Below are 20,913 nucleotides of genomic sequence, written 5' to 3'. Positions count from 1 at the left end.
CTTTACTGTCTGCTGATTTGTAGCATATCTAGTATAGATACATAAAAGCTATATATTGGCCCACCTTCTTTCATGTTTCCTGCCATTCAAGTTTTTCAAATGTGGAAAGTCAGTATTAGTAATAAGTCCTGCAAATGAGATACTATGTTATTTTATAAAAACAATATAAATACAGAACTTAAATTACTCACAACATCTCTCTCATATCTTTCACTTGTAGTTGAGCTTGTTTCATCATTGGATGCACGAGACAAACTTGACCGTATATTTTCTGATCTGTCTGCTCGCTCAAGTCGCTCTTGGTGAATTGCCAGACCATGTGGTGCTAGAGAAAAAATATGGTGAAGTCCTTCTTAATATTAAAACAGAAGGTCATAATGAAACTTTCAATTTGATATCAATAATTTGTATCTATATCACCATTTTCAATTTGTAATTTAAAATTGCACATATTCACTTTTAATGAATATGAATAGCACTAAAGAAATCTAATCACAAGGCACCAATTGACAATCATTACACAATCTCTTCTTGAAATGCAACTGTCCACATAAACGTAACATACCTGGAGAACTTGGAACATGAGCTTTGACTGATGCATTGAACATATCTACTTGTTCTCTTACACTGATGCCATTGAGAGGTGGCTCAGGTGGAGAATTAGCAGGAGGTGGTGGAATGGATCGCCTATCACTTCTGTACCTTAAGAGATGAAAAACTGCTAAGTCAACAAGTTTTAAACATTTAATACTGCTTAATCTACTGTTAAACTTACCAATATCAAATCTTACATAAAAATGCTGTTTTTCTTGTTAGCTTACAAACTTTAAATTTTTCTTCTTCTCTGATTAACACGTGTTCAAACAAAGTAAGAAATATTTTGTTTACCTAAAGATAAACTAAAATACAAGTAGAAACTGCTTACCTTTTTTAAACATTATCACATATTCAGCAACTTTTCCAGTTTAAAAAACTTGCACTAAAATATGTATATCGTTTAACATGACTTTTACATTAATGATATAATTTCAGCAAGCAGGCTTTTCAAAAGCACTGAATAGCCTGTAGTTATAAATTAACTGATGGAAAAATACAAAAGTTAAATAATTCTCAAATTGTCCTTAGAATTTTCTGTATTAAACAAAATATTAACATCAAATAAAAAGATTAGTAGGTTTGTGTTGATATAAACAGGACTACAGTAACCAACTTTTAATGTTAAGTTTATATTTTTTTTGTTTCTGTTCTTTTTTGTAATTTATACAATGACCTACATAATCTTCCTTTTCACACAGCATATTTTGCTAGCCACACTCTCCATGAACCGAAATAAATTTAAACTTCACAATAATCTCTAAAAATAGATCTTAAAAGACTACTACAATAACTACAAATTAGAAACATGAGTAAACTTGTAAAGACACTCTACAAATCAAATTTTCATATTTTTTTAGGAAGCTTAGATAAGCATGTAAAGCTCTGGACCCTCTGATTACACAAGTAATTTTTTTATTTAAATTTCATTTTTGACCCCTGGCCTTTTTTATTCTATACTGTTGATCATAGTTACCATTTCTTTGTATAAAAAATTAAGTTTAATATTCTACTAGCCAAACTCCAGACAATAGCAAAATTTGTTCACTTAGAGAGCGAAATCACACATGATCAATTGTCATACTTGACATATTCTCCATTTCAATAAACTTTTATGCATACTGATTAAAAGATTGCTTTCCAATCCTTAAGAAGTAATTAGAAAAAGAAAGCATTTTTAAAAATGTTTAACCATTCAGTAATTTTGTCTTAAAGCATCAATTACAAATGAAATATAATTAACCCTATAAATACAGATGGGTCAAAGTGTACATATCATGACTTATTTACAGTAACATTCAAACTTGAATTAAACTACTTTATTATGAATGTATGTAAATAACTTAGCAATAAAATGTAGCTTATAATTCAAATTTTTATGTCATCTAAGTATTAATTTCTAAAGGAAGTATCTAGATTAGTTATCCATATCCACACGAGTCACATGATACAGCAGTGCTACAAATTCTCATTTATAGTTTTCTCTTCTCTCATAATGGCTTCAGGTTAGAAATACACAGATATTTAAAAGCCAAAATATAACTTTTCAACCTCTTACCTTCTTCCTTTACTGAGATATCACTTAACAGCGCTTTGAAAGAAAGGGATCTTGGTGTAGTAGTTGCTCAGTCTCTTAAGCCATCAAAGCAGTGTGATGTTGTTAGTGGTAGGGTAAATAGGATTTTAGATTGTATCTACAGAAATACTTAATACAAGTCTAAAGAGGTTATGCTTTCATTGTATAGGAGTATTGTGTTCAGTCTTGGGCTCCTTACCTTAGGAAAGACATTGAATTGTTGGAAAGGATTCAGAGAAGGGCTACTACAATGGTGCCTGGGGTGGAAGGGTTGTCATATGAGGAGAGGTTAAGATCTCTGAAATTGTTTTCTCTTGAAAAAACGAAGTGCTAGATGGGATCTGATTGACGTGTTTAAGATTGTTAAGGGAATTGATAGAGTTGATGCATCATCTTTTTTAATACTTAATGGTGAGAATGGTAGGACTAGGGGATACAAATACAAACTTTGGCAGGGCAGGAGTCATCTTCAGCAAAGACACTTTTTTTAACAGGATGGTTGGCCTTTAGAACAGGTTGCCTTCAGATGTTGTGAAGGCAGTAAATTTAAGTGAATTTAAGAGAAAGCTTGATAACTATATACATAATAAGAGCTGGCTTTGAGGGTTTTTTTTTTTTATTAGGTTTAGTTTAGAGAATGGGACAGTCTAGGTAGACCAATAGGTCCCTTGCTGTCCCTAAACATTGTGTTATGTTATTTGTATTCATCATAGAATTTTTCACATCAATCTGAAATGGGGGAGGGGGCAAGGTCCCCTAGGGCAACTCCATATGGTGCCAGCTCTGCTTAAGTCTAATGAATGTATTCAAATCTTCTAAAATTTTTTACTAACAGTTCAGTATTTAATGGTTAAAATAAAAAATGTATCTTGTCTATGTTTACCTATACCAAACAAAACCATGTGAATATGGTAAAATACTGTTTTCTTAACTTTATAAACATACTGAATTCCAGTGAACATAAAAGTATGTTTTAATAACTAGAAGATATGTCAAAAATCATGGAAACCTTCATAATAAGTAAAGTTACTTATTTCATAAATTTAAATTACAAAACTAAACAATAAAAAGAATACCTATTCCAAAAAATTCAAAAACAATTTTAATTTTTAAATCATCTTTCTTCATTTTTCTATTCATTACAACTTGAGCACAAACTTTCTTCTGTTACACAACTTACAACTACCCTTACCCAGGCTTCCATTTTCCAGTCATAAAGAGTTTCATATCAGCTACAACATCATGAGCCTAAATAATTTAATAAATACAAGTTTCATAATTTAGGTCTTAACTAATAAATGTTATTTTTTTCTCCTAAGAAAACACAAACACTTTTCCTGCAAAAATTTTAACAAATTACATTTAATGTTTTAGGAGATTTTACACTCTTTCATTGTATGCAAATGTATGATCACTTTTATAAGCCAACCTCTCTTAAGTACATTAAAAATCCAAACATTTTAACTGAATTGTGAACTCCAGAGGTCACATTACTGCAAAATTGTGCTTTTTTATTACACAAAAACTTATGCCTGTATGGAAAAACTGGTACACCAACCATATTATGTACATTTTTGTTTTTATTTACATACATGTCTATGGCAGAAGTTCTTATACATCAAATTCCATACATCACTTGATACAAGGCCTGTCAAAGTTTTTTTTCTCTGTTGATTTTTTTACATATCTGACAGTCAGCTGAGTATTGGTGACACCAACCAAAAATTAGCCAGAACTATGAACAGGCCATCTGAGCAGACTAAGTACACAGTTTTTTCTTGCTTGTCACCACTAAATGTGAAGACACATGAAGGCAATTAATGGTTATCATTGCATTCATGGTCCACATTTTTTAAAACCCCTAATGTGACCTCTGGGACACATAAAAATATCGAACATTTCAAGCCAGACATATATTATATACATATGGCTATCAGTTATTAATTGCTAATCTACAGAATTACTGAAGTCAAATTAACAGGCCTAAAAAAACAACCTTTTCCATAAAATATATTTTTCTATAACAGCAAGAAATCACCCAGTTTTTCATTCATTTTAGATATGATATTTTACATGTTAAATTACATTTGATTAAATTCAGCATTCCAATTTTTTCTGAATGCTTTTCAACTGGAAAATACTATATAAAGAAAATTACAAAAATTAAAACATAGAATAAGCTGTTGAGCAAACCTTACAAAAAAGTTTATTTCAAAACCTCAACTGTAAAAAGCACTAAAGACAAAATGACAATAATAATAATAATAAATGTTACAAAAAAACAATTTGATTTAAAAAATTATTGTTTGCCAGTATAAAAAAAGAAAAACTGATACTTGAGATGTTGTACAAAATACTAAAAAAATCTTGGAGAACTAGGCTATTAGTGCTTCTGAAACATACAATCTAAACAGTCTTTTATTGAAACATAAAGAACACCAAATGTACACTATGCAGTCATGGAGATAAGAAAAGCAAAGCATTAATAATAATTTCTTTAGCTATTGCTTTTTGATTTTTTACAAGGCACTTTGTAATACATTATAAGGAAATATTTAATACAATAAATTGTTCAAATATGAACATCATAAAGACCCGCAACAGAGAACTGCACAGAGCCAGTAAAGGAAATAAATAAGTAACTTTTGCAAATTGATGCTTGAAAACTCTGGAAGCATGTGTTTTACTAAACTATTGACATAAAAAAGAAGTTACAAACTGAAAGCAACAAGTTCTAAAATAAATATTAGTATATCTAGGTTTCATGTAATGGCAGCTAAATGACTTTTTATTCTAATTTCAATAGTATGTCCAGCTTCACCTATTTAACAGTTTCAACTGCAAAAAACACAGGAGGTCATGCACATGATATTAAGGTATAAAATATCATTGGAATCTTTAAATGCTAGCTACCATAGATATAAATTTATTACAATGAAAGAAATTCCGTGACAAAGCTAGTTTTGAATGTTTGGTGCATAAAACATAACAATCAAAAAAATTGGAAAAAATGTGTCATCTCAGAATTAGCAAGATATTTTATATTATTTAGTTATCAGCAATTAAGTAACATGTGGTGACAAAAGTTTCAGTGTCTCGTTATTGTGATAAATATTTATAGCTATTTAACCTGATAAAAATTTAAATATTCAAATTTATTTTAAAGTACAATGTACTCTAAAACATTCAAAGTCTTTCATTACTACTATATAATGAACTAAGTCTAGATGTTGGGGTAAATAAAATGCTGAAATGCCACCAATACTTAGTGGGAAATCAATTTTTGCAATATTAATATACATAAACTTAATCAAGGTATCCTGACTATTACAATAATAGCATTATCAAAAAGGCCTCTATCATAACTTTTTGAACTGCAAAGTTCTGATTATCAACTCACAAATGGGTATTATTTCCACCTTTCATCTGTTATGTAACGTTTTCTGTTGTACATCTCAGAGTATAGAAAACTATCTATTAATACTTACTTTTTGCTTGTTCATCTCATCTGTGAAAGCTGTAAAAAAGTAGTTCTATCTTTTCCTATATTTATTTTAACATATATTGAATGTGTTTGCACAGTTCATACTGAATTGCTCAGATCAGTCTCAAGGACTTTTTAAGCACTCTCAGAATGTTTTGCAAGCACTTTTTGGAAACTAAAATCTACATCAAAATCAATCATATTCCACTGAAATTCGATAAAATTCCTATTTATTTGTCCATCATATGAATGTAGAATAAAAAGAAAAGAACAACTATTTATTGCACTCAACTCCGCAACATGCATTAAAGTTAGATATATTGATATATTCTGCTATTATAATAGTTTCAAGTACTTTTGCAAAAAAAGCTCCTTTTCAAGGACTTTCAAGAATGCATATGCATCCTGTATATGTAGAGGACTGAACTTATGTTTGCATCATGTCATATTCTGTGTATACTAAACTAACAGGTCATTTAAGGGTCATGTATTTTAACTTCATATTCAAAGAAGTGCTGTAGATTCTTTTCTTAGTGTTTTATAGAACAAAAAATTATTCCATTTCTTACAGTTGACTTAAACTTCAAATCTTGCAATTAAAACCAGATAAAAAAATATTAACTTACAGACACTTGCAGTGACTGAAATATGTGCATTTCAGAAGGATTATGGTCTTTATGTTTTGGGTCACCGACAACAATAAAAATAACTATATTGTTGTACAGTTCTTTAGGATCACGACTGGTAAAGTCAGTTGGATCACTAATCAAGTTCATTGGAAACTTTTCCACAACATCCTGGAAGAAAAAGAAATAACGGAATAACAATTTTTCTTGCCTATTTTTTGTCAAAATAAAAATGCTCAGGATTAATATTTTAATAATAATGTTAATATTAATGTTACATGAAAGTAATAAATAAAAAGAAATACTACATAATAAAAATAACCTGCAATTATTTCTTGCTCCTTGGATTTGACGCAAACTCCAGCAGCCCTATCTTTGTTACATGACCAATTTCTTATTGACAATCTTCAAATGATTTGCTTATTGAGTTTTAAAATTTAATGTTATCAAGTTATACCTATACCTAGTTTTTAAAAATAAGAAAAAATTACATTCTCACATTGGTGTGTCAGAAAATTTTAAGATCTGCTTTTTTTTTTCCTTCAAAAGTTATCTGTCATATTTAACTTCATAAATTACAAAAATTCCCATAACAACTGAAACTGGACCTTCAATACTGCTTCAGAAATCTAATTTTTTTCTGTAGTCATTACTATTTATTTGCTTGTTTTCTAATATTTGCAAAACATATCAAGTTACTATATATCAAGTGGCCAAACATCCAGAAACATTCTATAAACATGACAAAAATTTTGCTATGATGGATTTTTCTAGCCTAACAGGTTCTGCTGTAGTACTAAGTGAGCACCTAATATCTACTGTTATCATTTATTGTTATAACATTTAGTATCTCTAGGTACCGTTTAAAAAGTTAACAAAACTTTAAGCTGTCTCATTATATACTCTTTCACTATGAGTTTTTAATGCTGCTTACTACTTATGTTCTTATTATAAAATGCTAAGTTGTTTTTTACAACTAACTACAACTGATGAAATATCCTAAATATGCATTACAGCAACAACAAAAAAGATAATCAAAATTTCTTACTCCATTCTCATAATCAATAATTACAAGCCATCTCTTGTCTAACTTCATCTGCATCTTTTGGGTCCAAATTCCATTGGTTTTCTCCATTTGAAATAAACGTCTCAACCCATCTTTTGGGGTCTCTAAACCTAGTATATCAAAAATGATGATTTTTGAAGAAAAAGGTCACAAACATGATAAAAATAACTTACTTGAAATTAAAATATTTCAAATGAAATACTTATCACTTAATCTGAGCTTTACTATTTAATATCTATACAAGTGTTCCATGGTTCAATTCATACAGAGGTTATTTGTACTTAAAAATAGCTTTATGCAAAATCTTACAAGGACAAGTTAGTGAGAACAAGAATAAATGGTGTTTTAACAAGTTATACTTTTTTTCTTTGTCTGAAGCACGTGAATATATTTGCTTCTTACTATTTCATTTGATTTATTAGCTTACACTCACAACAAACTTCTAGGTATGTGCAAATACCCTTATCATCCAAAAATCTGAGCCTAATTCCCTCAAAGAATGGCAAGAGCATTTTAATACAATCCTTCTGTTTTTTTTCTTTTTAGAATGAAATTATGATTTGAGCTCAAATTTATACTTTCACATAAATGCCAACTAGTTGGTCATGTCTGTTTTGTCTATGTTGCTAATAGGAGTCTGAGGTCATTATCATATCTTACATATCATTTTCTCAACATTACTATATTACAAGTTACAACTAACTAATACTGCAACTCAGATTTTATGGCATTAATTTTCACAATTTCATTCTCTCTCTCTCTCACATCAGTGATCATCTAAGTACTACTTCTTTATGAACCATCACTTCAACAAACGTCCTTCTCCTGCAGTGCAAGCTTTTTAACAATTAGCAAGTGATCACAATTGTAACAATAATGCACAACACTGTTAACATATGTTATTGTTGAATCAAATTTGGTAATCCCCATTAGAATCGAATATTCAGACACATTACAAGTTTCTCTGCCTCCTTTATGTCAATATTAAAAGATGAAATTTGATTCAATGAAATTCAGTTCACACTAACAAGGTATCACTTTTGTTGATTATGTAACTATTTATCTTACAAAATGGTCAACAATATTGCTTGATTTAGAAATAGCACTAGGTTATTTGTTAAGATCACTGAAGCATGGTTTCAATACAAATGATAAGGAGTTTCAATTCTGTTAATTAGTCTCAATCCAAGCTAAATCAATAATTATTTCCATTCTCTATTGAATACATACTTTGCATGAAAGCATTTGGCTGAATAAAATTATTCTAACTCTACAGGTCTGAGTACTGATTAACAGTAATCAGAAATAAACAGTAGTAACAGAAAGAAAGTTCAAGAAAGAAAGCCAAGACAAAAAAAGTGAAATTTACTATATAAAGAAAGTGAAAAAAATATTGCTTACAGTGATCACAGTATATTGCAAGAGGTAAAATGCTTGGTGCACACAGCAAACAAACCCTGCACAACAAGTTTGTCATAGAAATTACATATTTAACAGATCACCACAATGAACAGAAAATATACCATATATATCCACTACAGTGTTATACTTAAGGCCTTCAAGACACAACTCTCAAAACTCTACATGCAACCAGCCTTCAGTGAAATATTCTAGGAAATACAGTTATTGTTGTTTTCTGCTGTCACATCATCCAGGCAAGAACTAACAACATCTATTTAAGTGTATGTTATCACACACACACACACACACAACAAAAAACATTTATAAATTTATATAAAAAACATCTTTACCATAGTGTATTTATACACTTTATATAAATCATGCATGCCTGGGGAAATATCTGGGGGAATAACCCACACTATTCTTTTGTAGCAGCTATATGTACCTTTCAACATTTTTTTTTTTTTGTGGATCAGATAACTTCTGCAAATGTTGGGATAAAGTCTGCTACTGAAACACATCGTAACACTTCCAACAATCTGACAATTGTTACATTTGTCTTTTTCAAGCATACAGTGAGTTTTATAATTGTGTTGTATACTGTTTTTAATCCTGCATACTTCATATGTCTTATATTCAAATCTCCAGTTTCATAATTTCATATCCATGAAAATCCAGTTGAACATTTCTCATTAATAAAACTTACATTTCATAAACATCATGCTTCTATTACATTATTATTTTCAATAAATAGCAGTAATCCATCACGAAACACTTAAACTTATAACAATCCACATTCTTACTCAGTTCCTCTAATTACTTAAAATTTCACAAAGAGGGCAAAAAACGTACCAAACTGAGGTCCTACAGAGAATGTTGCTAAATGTTCCACTAAGTAGGCTGGTCCATCATCACTGGTGTCGCTGTGCTGATCTAATGAAAACAATCATTATTAATGAATTATTACAGTAGAAAAATGAGAAGTTGCTTTTCTTAACCAGCTTGTTAATCTGTAATGAAAATAAAGGATGAGACAAAACAGGAGTCTAAAATATCCTGTTTGGAGATAGTGGAAACAATCAGTAATATTTTCAGATGCTGAACCAACAGAAGAAATTGCCTTACTGTTGCCCATAGTGCTTCTATATAGACATAGCTAAAACAACAAGATGGTAACAAAAATTACAACCATTATAATTTCTTCCACTTTTTCACAGAAACAAAGAACATCCTTATTTGCAAAACTAGGCATTAAATAATATAAATGATGACAGGGATTAATTATTTTGAAACCTCAAGCACTAAACAGAGATCTGCGTGTTCTGAAATGCTTTTAAATCCTATTAAAAAAAGCAAAAAGTACAGCTTGCTAACAGATTAATCCTTGGTAAGCTCAACTTACCATTTTTTATTTTACTTTTAAACTTTTGATAACTCAATAAAATGTTTAAAATATTAGAGAAGCTTTCTTCTATTTCATTTCAATACAGTACCATACACTTCTGTTGGAAGTACAGTAGATACACACTACTAGTGTGAAGTGGCCATTAAGCTCTATACTCCAAATGGGAAACATATTCAAGACAACTCATGTGGTATTAAACCATACTTTTCCTAGTACCAGTCCTACTGATGGTTTTGAAAAAGTAATATATATATTATCCAAAACACTGAGAACATGAACAATTCAATTTTTGTTTCAAATTATAAATGTTTTAAAAATTGAATCCTGTTCTTAAATATAAAAGATATTCTGAACCACAACCATAGAGTTTCAAAGTTATGTGCAAGTTATATTATAATAACAAGATAAAAAACAAAAAATATTTATCATCACAAAAGGAAGACACAGAAAAGCATCTCACTAAACTCAAACAGATCAACAAAATATATTCCTTTTAATTTTTTTTTTACCAATCCACTACTGTTATCTTAATTTTTTAACCCTCACACAGCTTTATCCTTCAGAATGTCTCAAAATTACAATCAATTTGGAAACTGGTGCCTTAATGCTTTCAGTGCCAATTATACCTTTGTTGTGGTACACATAACTCATGGAGAGCAAAAGAGTTAATGTGTGCATTTTAATGATTTAACCCTAAACCAATACATATATTAGTAACATTTTATCAGTGTTTATACAAAATTACATTCATGTTGAACTAGATACCTATTGAGAGTTTTTAACTGAAGATCATTAAAAATTATTAGTGAGTTAAAAAATTTAAAAGAATAAAGTTATTCATAAAGAAATAATTTTGCGATGTGTTGATTAGATTTATATCATACATAGAAAACAGTGAAATTATATATAACCAATGTTCTTCTGAAACACTTACCTGAACTGTAGCCATTAGAATAAGACGATCTGGCTCCTCTCATCTCTGGATCTTTCATGTGGTGTGGGGACATACCTTGATTACTACATGAAAAATTAAACTCTGTAAGGTGAAAAATATACCCTGTAACATAACATTATGTTTCACAAAGTGAAGATGATGATATAAAAGTTAAGACATGACACACAAACTTCATTAGTTGTTAAATAAGTGCAACATATCTTTATTCATCAATAGCTCAATTCATGAATGGCATCATAATGTATAGTTACATTTCTGCACTACTGGTAAGAAACTAATATAAAAACATTGCATATTTGCCTAAGTAATATATTTTGAAATTACTTTTGTTAGTGGCAAAAACCTTATTTTCAAACATGCTTCCAGAAGCAATTAATATATCACTGTTAAAAATATGGGGGCAGCATAATTTGAAATTTTCTTTACTCAGTGTCAATATGCAATTAAAAAAATATCTTTTGTATTAGAATTAAAATATAATCCCCACATATTAGCAGATATTTCATTATTATCTGCCAATTTGCAACTTGAAAAAAAAAACCATCATACTAAAAATAAAACCTAAAATAGATAAATGAACACAAGGTACAAGATTTTCTTTATTAATTGCCAATTAGGATAACACTAACACAAAGTACAGGATTGTATTTATTAGTAGCCAACTAGGATAATACTAAGACAAGTTACAGGATTTCATTTATTAACTGCCAATTATGATAATACTAAGACAAGGTACAGGATTGTATTTCATAATTGCTAATGAGCATACTACTAGTGCAAAGAACAGGATTTTATTTACTAATTACCAATTAGGATAATACTAATACAAGGTACAGCCTTTTAATTACTAATTTCCAATTAGGATAATACTAACACAAGGTATAGGCTTTTAGTTATTAATTGCCAATTTGGATAATACTAACACAAGGTACAGGATTTTATTTATTAATTGCCAATTAGGATAATAATAACACAAGGTACAGAATTCTATTTACTAATTGCCAATTAAGATAAAACTAACACAAGATACAGGATTCTATTTACTAATTGCCAATTTAGCAATTTGAAAAACTAGTGTGTTGCCAGAAATAAAATTTAATATTCAAGAATATTAACATATGGTAAAGGATTTGCTTTATTCATTGACAATTTAGTAATTCAAAGAATCATTTCTTAAAAAGAATTGTTTTAAGTTTCATGTTTTTACCCCATAAAAATTTAGAAAATTCAAAATCATACTTTGTTTTTACTCAAGTATGGTTTATAAGTATCCAATGTGTTGTTGCTATTTCAGTTAAATGGGAATGGAGCACTAACTTAGCATGAATCACTAACAACTCATACCAACATAGCATTACACTGATTCAAAATAACAAAGGCTGTAATATTCTGGCATTTTATGTGTTTTCTACCTCCTTAGCTGCTATATACTTCTTCAAATTTTTAGTGTTTCAGCATTTATTCTTAACATAGAACACCAGTCAATAAAACTACTAAGTTCCCTCATCTTGGTTATTCATGGGACTGCTGAGTCATAAAGACTGTTATATGTTTTCCTTTAGAATAGATCACTGTAGTATGAATTATGTTATGAATAGAAGCAGTGGTCTGTTCTAGTGGCAAGCCATAGGATGGCCTATAGTAACCACCCCTTGTTGTCATTAGAGTGGCCCTCAGTCATGTGTATCTATGGAGAGAACTTTGAATATAATGTATTGTCTTTCTTTCTTTGCCAGAATTTAGTCAAACTTACAGATTGGATAAGAGAATTGTGCAAGCATTCTTAGAGATGAAGAGATATTACTGTTACAGAGATTTTTGTTCCTTTGTTGGAGATATTCTTCAAATACATAGGTTATGTTTAGCATAACTCTGACTAGCATAATAGAACTAGTTACACTGGTAAGAGAGTGTAAAGTTCTTTCTCTCCCTAGTCAACAAACAAACAAGCACTTGTTAAAGCATTTTAACTCTGAATTTGACTTTGTTTTTGTATAATAAAGATTTTAATTGTCTAAACTTTATGCCTAGTTTCTTTTGTGTAAAGACTAAGTCAAAAGCAGAGAAAAATACAGACCCTACTAAGTAATACAGGATCTGATGAATTATTCTGTTTGTGTAGTTCCTGCAGGTTACTCTAAAAAAAAAAAAATCAATGCAACCTGAGAACATCACAAGGCCTTATACTGATTTTCAATAACCCTATTTTCCACTGCAAGTAAAATTGTTTAAATATTCAACCAGTTCCTGAAAAAAAGATCCAACTATTTTTGGTGATTATGCAACATTATTATCAATAATCATCCACACTGTTTGACATAGCAATGGGAACTGACCTCTTCTGAGATGCATAGCCCTAGATAGTTTAGCACTCTGGAACTGGTCCCATGCAAAGATTTAGGACTTTTCGGATGGGACCAGAATAATTAACTTAAAGCAACTTACTGAAGGTTATATTGGTTTAAGCATGAATTCCATAATCGCTTTTATTAAAATGATACTTCCCAGTACATTACATAAATCATTGTTGTAATATACATTTCAATTTAGGTATTACGGAGTAAAACATTTCTCTAGCAATAATGTTTCAATGCAATCATATCACTCTAACTTCTTTATATTGTAAATAATAGTAAGATTTATAATTATATTTGATTTTGAACTTCAATTGCTTGTTTTTCTAAACTGTAGCATTGTAACTAATGCAGTCCAAAGCTGTACATATTTCTAATTTACAGTACTGAATAGTTGACCATAAATTACACTTTCACTTATTCTAATTTTAATTTGTGTTATCTTACAACAACATAGGATCAGAATTTAATAAAATTTTTCATAACAATGCAAAAAAAATACTTGTTCAATTTTGATGACCTTGTTTTTCCAAACAAATAAAACATTGGCTTAAAAGAAGTAATATTGGCAAACATTTTGATGATAAACAATAGTGATGGAAAAACACATCACCCAGAAAGATTGAACAATATACAAAGGTGTACACAGATAAGAAAAAGAATTTATAATATAATATTTTCCTTCTAATCATGTGCTGTGCCTTCCAGATTCTGTCTTCAAACTAAATAAACATCAAAATTTCTGGAACTGTCATACCATAAAGTCTAGTTGGAGCATGAATGTCATGATGGATAAGTTCACAATTATTATGAAGTTAATTCTAACTGTACTAATCTGTTTATAAGTTGTTCTCCTTTTCTTCTGTTAAAACATGAGTAATAATAATTGCAGTAAAATATTTTATAACAATAAAGAGAGGGAAGCTGTAAGTTTGGCATCATATTATAGATAACAAATTTTGCTTCTGCTAACTAAACATTTATGAGATAAAATACTTTCTGGAACAATTAAAACACTAAGTATCAATGACTTCAGATAGCAAAATGTAACAAATTCTAATTCTACTAGAACAAAAAACAAAACTATAATTACCTACATAATAAGTAAAAAAAAAAAGCCAACTTTGAATTTATATTTTAACATTAAGACACACTGTATCACTTACACAAGCACATTAAATAATTCTAACTTACTCTAGTAAGTTTCCAACACAAACAAGAGTCGAGGCTGATCTATATACATATAGGAATAGCAACTAATATTAACAGTATGTATGTACCTTCTGAGATAGGTGAAACTTTGACTTTTAACTCCTTCAGTATTTGTTTTTTGTTGTTTTTTTGCACTAACAAAAGTTCTATTGATATTTTATACTTTTATTTCTATGTTTGTTTGTTTGTTGTTGTTGTTTGATAGCCCATTGTGATATATGATAATGCACGAATAAAGCTGGGCAAATATTTAAAAATACAGTGAATAATGGTTTGCCTGAATTAACTCAGGCAAATATGTTTTGAAATATTTAGTGCAACCAAGTTATATCTACAAATCACAGATGTTAATGGGAAAATGATTCAATAAAAACTAGAAATTAAAAACTGGATTATAAAATTATTGAAAAAAGATAACATTGCATTTCCTTGGTATTACCTGTCCCAAATATAAACACAGTTTTCTCTGACATCATTACTGTATTTGTTTTTAAGATGTTTTTTGTTGTCAACATAAATACTAAGTTAAATATTATTATTCATCACCCAGTGAAGTTTTCCAATTAGAATGATACAAGTATCCTGGTTCATGAGAGTATGACCTAAGGCTAGGTACCTGTTTCTGTTGGATTACGCACAACTACATCACTGATGGGTGTGCCTTGACCAGCTAGTAAAAATGTAACTTTCAACTACAGTAGTTTGTGTTCAACAATCAGTCTTTCTCAGATTGTTGTGACACTAACAAAAGTTATGTTGGTATTTTATACATTTATTTTTATGTTTGTTTACTATACACAAATATGGTAAACTTCTTGTTTCTTAAAAAAAATTATAAATACAACATAAGTACTTCATTTAATTTTAGTTCCTAGAAACTATTTTATTTCAGGATTTATTTTCTTATGAAACTAAAATTCATATGGAATTTTTTTTTATGGAAGAATATGCACCAAAAGGAATTGTTCTTTTATACTTTTCTTTAATGTGTAGATTTAAGAACCAACTATTATATAAATCTCAAAAGACCATTAAACAAGAAATATCCAATCACATTTGAATAAACAAAGTTACAAGAATAATAATTCCATCTTCTATCAAAGTAGGAAGAATTAATACCAGTAAATCACATGTGTTTGCAAAGATAATACTTCTATATTTCCACATATTTTACAGAATAAAGCTCCCAGCAGATCATTTGTGTCTATTTCTGTTGTTCTTGTTTAACACCAACTTCAGTCACATTACACTGAAGTTATTAAAGAATGTTTCTTTGAATTAGATATACATGCAAAGTCACACAAAAGCTATCCCATTAGCCATCCCCAATTTTGAACTGACAGATTAAAGGAGAAAAAGCTAGTCAACAGAACCCCCCCACCAACTCTTGGGCTATTCTAGTCAAACATTAAAATTTGACTGTCACATTTACAATGTACTCATGGCTCCAAAGTATGAAAAATAATATTAAAAGGATAAAATTCAAGGAGCTTGTGTACGTATTTAAATTATTAAAATCCACAAACGAACAACGTTTTATAATACACAATTAAAATCTATATTTAAACCAATCAAAAGTTGTAAATGTCACTACATGTTTAAACATGGTTTCACGTCATCTTCAGGAGTGTGAAAAACAGTTACCATGTACTATATAAGTACAAAAGTCATGGTCATGTGACTGCTAGTTTTCAATTCAAAAAAGATCTCGCCATCTACATACTTTCTGATTTTCTAACCCTTCATCCTTATTTAAAATCAAATTGTTTTTGCTGTGTTTCATTATTTCAGCGGTTCCTAACTACTGCACAGTGATAATAATTTAGCTATGAAACAATATATCTGACTTTAGCTGGTTTATTAATATATCCTTATGTTTAATGAACACTAAAACTTTAAAAAACAAAACCTACATTAGACATATTAGCATGCTAAAGAACACTCAAGAACTACCTGCATGTAAAAAAAACTTACATTTACAATATAAACCATGATAAAACCTACGCTCAAAAATACACCACTATATTTGGAAGTTAATACACACGCTGTTTTACGTCAACTGGCTTTAAGCCTACTTATAACACCTGCGATGTTTCATAAAACCTGTAACCACCAGTACAGCTCAGCTCAATCCCTTGTTATTACTCCTACCACATCTGTATCAATCATACCTGATAAAAAAAACCAAAAAACATTTCTACCTAAAACTAAATGTCGTATTTCCATGCGTATTAAAATCAAATTATCCAACAGATATTAAACACAACTAATGAAAACAATAAACCTAAGTATCAAACATTTCGCGAGCAAGCGAGATAAAGATGACGTCGGTCATCTTTCCAAGTTCGGACCACAAGTTGCCACGCGCTTTCTGTTCAAGGTCAGACGTGGGTGCGAACTTGTGTTTAGTTTTGTGTATATTGCCGAACGCCCTTTCGTGTAAGGATTGGTAAACTGTTTTTTTACCATAAAATATTAGCTTCAAACTTTCTATTTGTGTAATTCACTTCGAGAATGCAAAACGCTTACAATACACACTTACTCAATTGATGCATAACCATCAAGAACACTTTTTTTAAATATGGCATATAAAACTTTCGTTACTTTATTAACATCATATTGGTGCTTTAGAAAATGCCAACAATGTCTTTTTTTTTTCGGACTGTATCTGCCAGAAGTGTAGAAGCGGGCGACGTTTCGGTTTTTGAGCTTATGCCTTATCAAGTCGCAGAGTAGGCTAAAGCATAATATGCGAGTCATTCGTTATCGATCTGATAAGGCATCAACTCGGTGACAGAAACGTTTTCCACTCCCATAAACCAAGCAAATACGATTCATGTTTTATTCATATATAATACAGATTAGTTTCATAAATATCGTACGGTGCTCCTTTTACCTAACATAAAAAATTATATCAAACATTCACTCAAAACAATTAGCGAAAACAATATTATGCGATACAAGTTTACCCGGATATAAGCTACCTTAGACGTTTGCTATGAACGAATTAATGATCGTTTCACAAAAATACGGGTGTCCAGAAATTGTAACTATGGCTTGAAATTTAACGGATTTCTCCAAAAGCCGTGAACTTGAATTGTAAAGTTGGTAGACATGTTTTAAAGTGAACTGCCATGTACCTTTTACACCTCGAAACGTCCTACATATCGAACATGGGCCATTCGTATCGGAAATAATGTTCTCTTTCACAATAACTCACTTCACGAGATGCATTGAGTCCTTAAATACGGAGTCTGAAGTGGTCAAGTTAACCTGATCTATTCGTATAGATCAGTGGTTCCCAACCTGGTGTCCGCGAAGGTAACACCGGGGGTTCGTGGGCTATTTTCTTTAATTAAATAATGCATGGAAAAATACAGAATAGAAACACGTAAAACGCTGAGGCTGTTCTATAACTGTCACAATATTTTTTGCTCTCTAAGTATGTTGGGTAGACGGTATCTTTCAAAAAAATTGGGTCCGTGGGGAGAAAAATAATAATAAAAGGGGTCCGTGGGTGAAAAGATTGGGAATCCACTAGTACAGACAGACAAAAGTCTCACAAAATAACTACATCCAATATCCTATGTCAAAAATGTCTTATTAATAATATCACTAAACTACAACAATGCTGTTGGAAGATTACGCACATATGTGCACCATGATGGGCATCCACTAGTTAACGGGGGAGGAAGAGAGGAGTAAAAATTAACAAAATCAATTAACTCATATTCATTTCTATTACATGTCACTGTGTATTAATTAATAAATCATATGACAACGCTTTATTATAAAATATTCACACATATGTAATTTACCTTTTTTTAATTATTGATATTATTATTAATGCATTAGAAACCTTTTCGCCTGAGCTAATTAATATTATTATTATGTGTAGCTATACTTTTGTTTTAGTTTAGTTTCTGATTTGTATTTGTCGTAAATTTTTATTTCAGTATGGAATCTGAAGCTGGAAGCACAGGATGTAAAAACCAGATGAACAAGACTCCCTAACCCCACCCCCATGGCATCAGCCCTGATGTACATCAGTCATATAGATTGACACTTATGTTTTTAAAACAGTTCAGCCAGATAATTGAGCTGGATAAAAGTGTTTTCTGCCCGTTCTTTGTTGGGTGTTTAATTAGCATACAGCATGAAATATCGTTACTACCCACGTAAGAAACAGGAAAATTAGCGCTTGGCACTCAATGTGATACATGCATTATACACCTAAAGCTTCCGGTGTTTCAACTGCAATGACGAAGCCCATGTCAGCACTTACCCACTAACAGGAGGAATAAACCCAATGTTATGATAACATTTGCTATAACAAAGAACATAATTTCTGTAATATGAAAGAAGCTGCATCTAGGTACATGGTTTAATATTTTTATTGTACTGGCTTAAATATCGGTCACCCATTATTCTCGAAAATTATATATAACACCCGGATTATATGACGTCATATTCAACAAGAGCCACATCTATAGGGAAGCTGTAATAGTGATTATTATAAAACTTTTTAAATAAGAGTGAACTATAATTTGGTTTAGAGGAAGCTGTCCCCTCCTGTCAATTTTAAGTGAAAACTAGGAATTCTTCATTATATTATTAACTGTTTAAAAAAGCAAATAAACTGGGCCTACTTTCGTAGCACCTGTTATGTAAAAAAAATAAATAATAAGCGTTGAAACTGAAACAATCAGTTACAACTGCGTTTAATGAAATTCACAAGAACTATATACTATAAGCTAGTTTCGTCAATTTTTTACAGGGAGCTTGCTAGAGCTGAAACAGCCCCATAATGTGTCTTAGCCTCCCCTGTAACTCCTACACCTAACAAAAAGTTCGAAAGTTTTTGTTTTACTTCCTAAACACTACAGCGTGTGTTCACATAAAGTATAATGTGCAGCCCCCTAAATGTTTTGCCTAGCCCACCTCATCCCCTTCACCAGGAAGAGGCCGGTGTCGCCTCTGCGTATCAAATTCTCAATTTCGTGACATAATTATTAGTGAATATAAATAAAGCTTTCAGCATAAAATTGAAATACGCTTAACAACTGTGGGTTCATGTACAAAGCCATGTTAAATCCATATTCAATATGATATTGCTAATTTTCCTAGAGAGTTTGTTTCTTTGTTTTTAATTATGCACAAAGTTACACAAGAGCTATCTGTGTTCTGCCCACCACGGGTATCGAAACCCGGTTTCTAGCGTTGTAAGTCCGCAGACATAACGCTGTGCCACTGGGGGCTTCCTAGAGAGTTGCCGCAAATAAAGATGTTAATTCTTTATCAAGCATTTTTCTCATTAAGATGAATTGATTCTCCATGTCCACAAGTAAGTTGTGGTTTTGTAGCGTAAAGCTACATAATGAACACTCTGTGCTCTGTCTATCCGCGGGGAACAAACCCTGGATTTTAACGCTGTAAGTCCATTAAGTATATTCGTGTTACCAGAATCATGAAAAGCTCGATTTCACTGTGCTTGGAAAACCGGTAAGTTTAGAAAAATGGGTATCTCTTCTTCTTAACTATAATATTAGTTTGGCTTAAGGGCACCAAACGTTCAGATGAATGTAAGTGAAATTTATAGATTTTAATTATGGATAAAATCTATCTTTTCTTGCAGAAAGTATATCAGTCAAAAAAATCGTAAACAATATATATCTATATGAATTTATCATTGAGATATATATAATCAGGTAAAGAACAAACGATATTATAAAAGACAAAGAACATTCGAAGAATAGCAACCAAGAAACTACATTCAGTTACTTGACTACTGTCTCGTTTATCAGTTCAAGGAGCATTTTACAGTATTTAAAAATACTTGTAATATCACGAAGACGTGAACTAGGGAAAAACATGACGAAAGAAGGCTCTACAGCGAAGTGTCGTACAGCTAACCTAAAGAAGTTTTAAAACTATTTTAGCATTATTTTCAACAACTTAAACTTTTTAAGTGCTCCAAGATAGACTGTGAGATAAGATTAAAGGAGTGGCGATACAGCGATACAATATGATTGTATTTATACACCGTCTGATAAGATTTATGAATCTTCACTAAATTTGGCAAGCTTTCGGAAAACACTATGTCTTTCGTATAGAAAAAAAATTATAATTTGTAATAGTGTTTTTGCTAAAAATTAATAATTGACTAAAGAAAGATGAGTATTGAGAACTACACGTCTTCATTTCTTTTATCAAAAACATTACATGCAAAGTAACATAATA

General features: G+C 30.6%; 1 protein-coding gene across 10 annotated transcripts in view; it reads right to left on the bottom strand.

Moving 5' to 3' along the window:
• The window catches only part of LOC106472075 (epidermal growth factor receptor kinase substrate 8-like), a 63,367-nt gene extending 46,386 nt beyond the window's left edge, over positions 1-16,981 (bottom strand). For 2 of the 10 annotated variants that reach the window (XM_022400683.1, XM_022400691.1), the window contains exons 1-8: positions 16,648-16,719; positions 11,087-11,169; positions 9,600-9,680; positions 7,329-7,456; positions 6,281-6,451; positions 3,363-3,418; positions 566-702; positions 192-325 (exon numbers count right to left, since the gene is read on the bottom strand). In XM_022400683.1, coding sequence (XP_022256391.1) covers positions 192-325; positions 566-702; positions 3,363-3,418; positions 6,281-6,451; positions 7,329-7,456; positions 9,600-9,680; positions 11,087-11,159 — 780 coding nt within the window. In that variant the 5' untranslated portion in view covers positions 11,160-11,169; positions 16,648-16,719. Of the gene's footprint in view, positions 1-191; positions 326-565; positions 703-3,362; positions 3,419-6,280; positions 6,452-7,328; positions 7,457-9,599; positions 9,681-11,086; positions 11,170-16,647; positions 16,722-16,874; positions 16,927-16,957 lie in introns of those variants that run through there. The other 8 variants (XM_022400692.1, XM_022400689.1, XM_022400686.1 and 5 more) reach the window with 7 other exon arrangements.
• Between the last annotated feature and the right edge of the window lie 3,932 nt (positions 16,982-20,913).

This window comes from Limulus polyphemus, unplaced genomic scaffold (genome assembly GCF_000517525.1).
Source record: "Limulus polyphemus unplaced genomic scaffold, Limulus_polyphemus-2.1.2 Scaffold5067, whole genome shotgun sequence".
Classification (NCBI taxonomy): Eukaryota; Metazoa; Arthropoda; class Merostomata; order Xiphosura; family Limulidae; genus Limulus; species Limulus polyphemus.
This window is presented reverse-complemented; position numbering and strand designations above follow the sequence as displayed.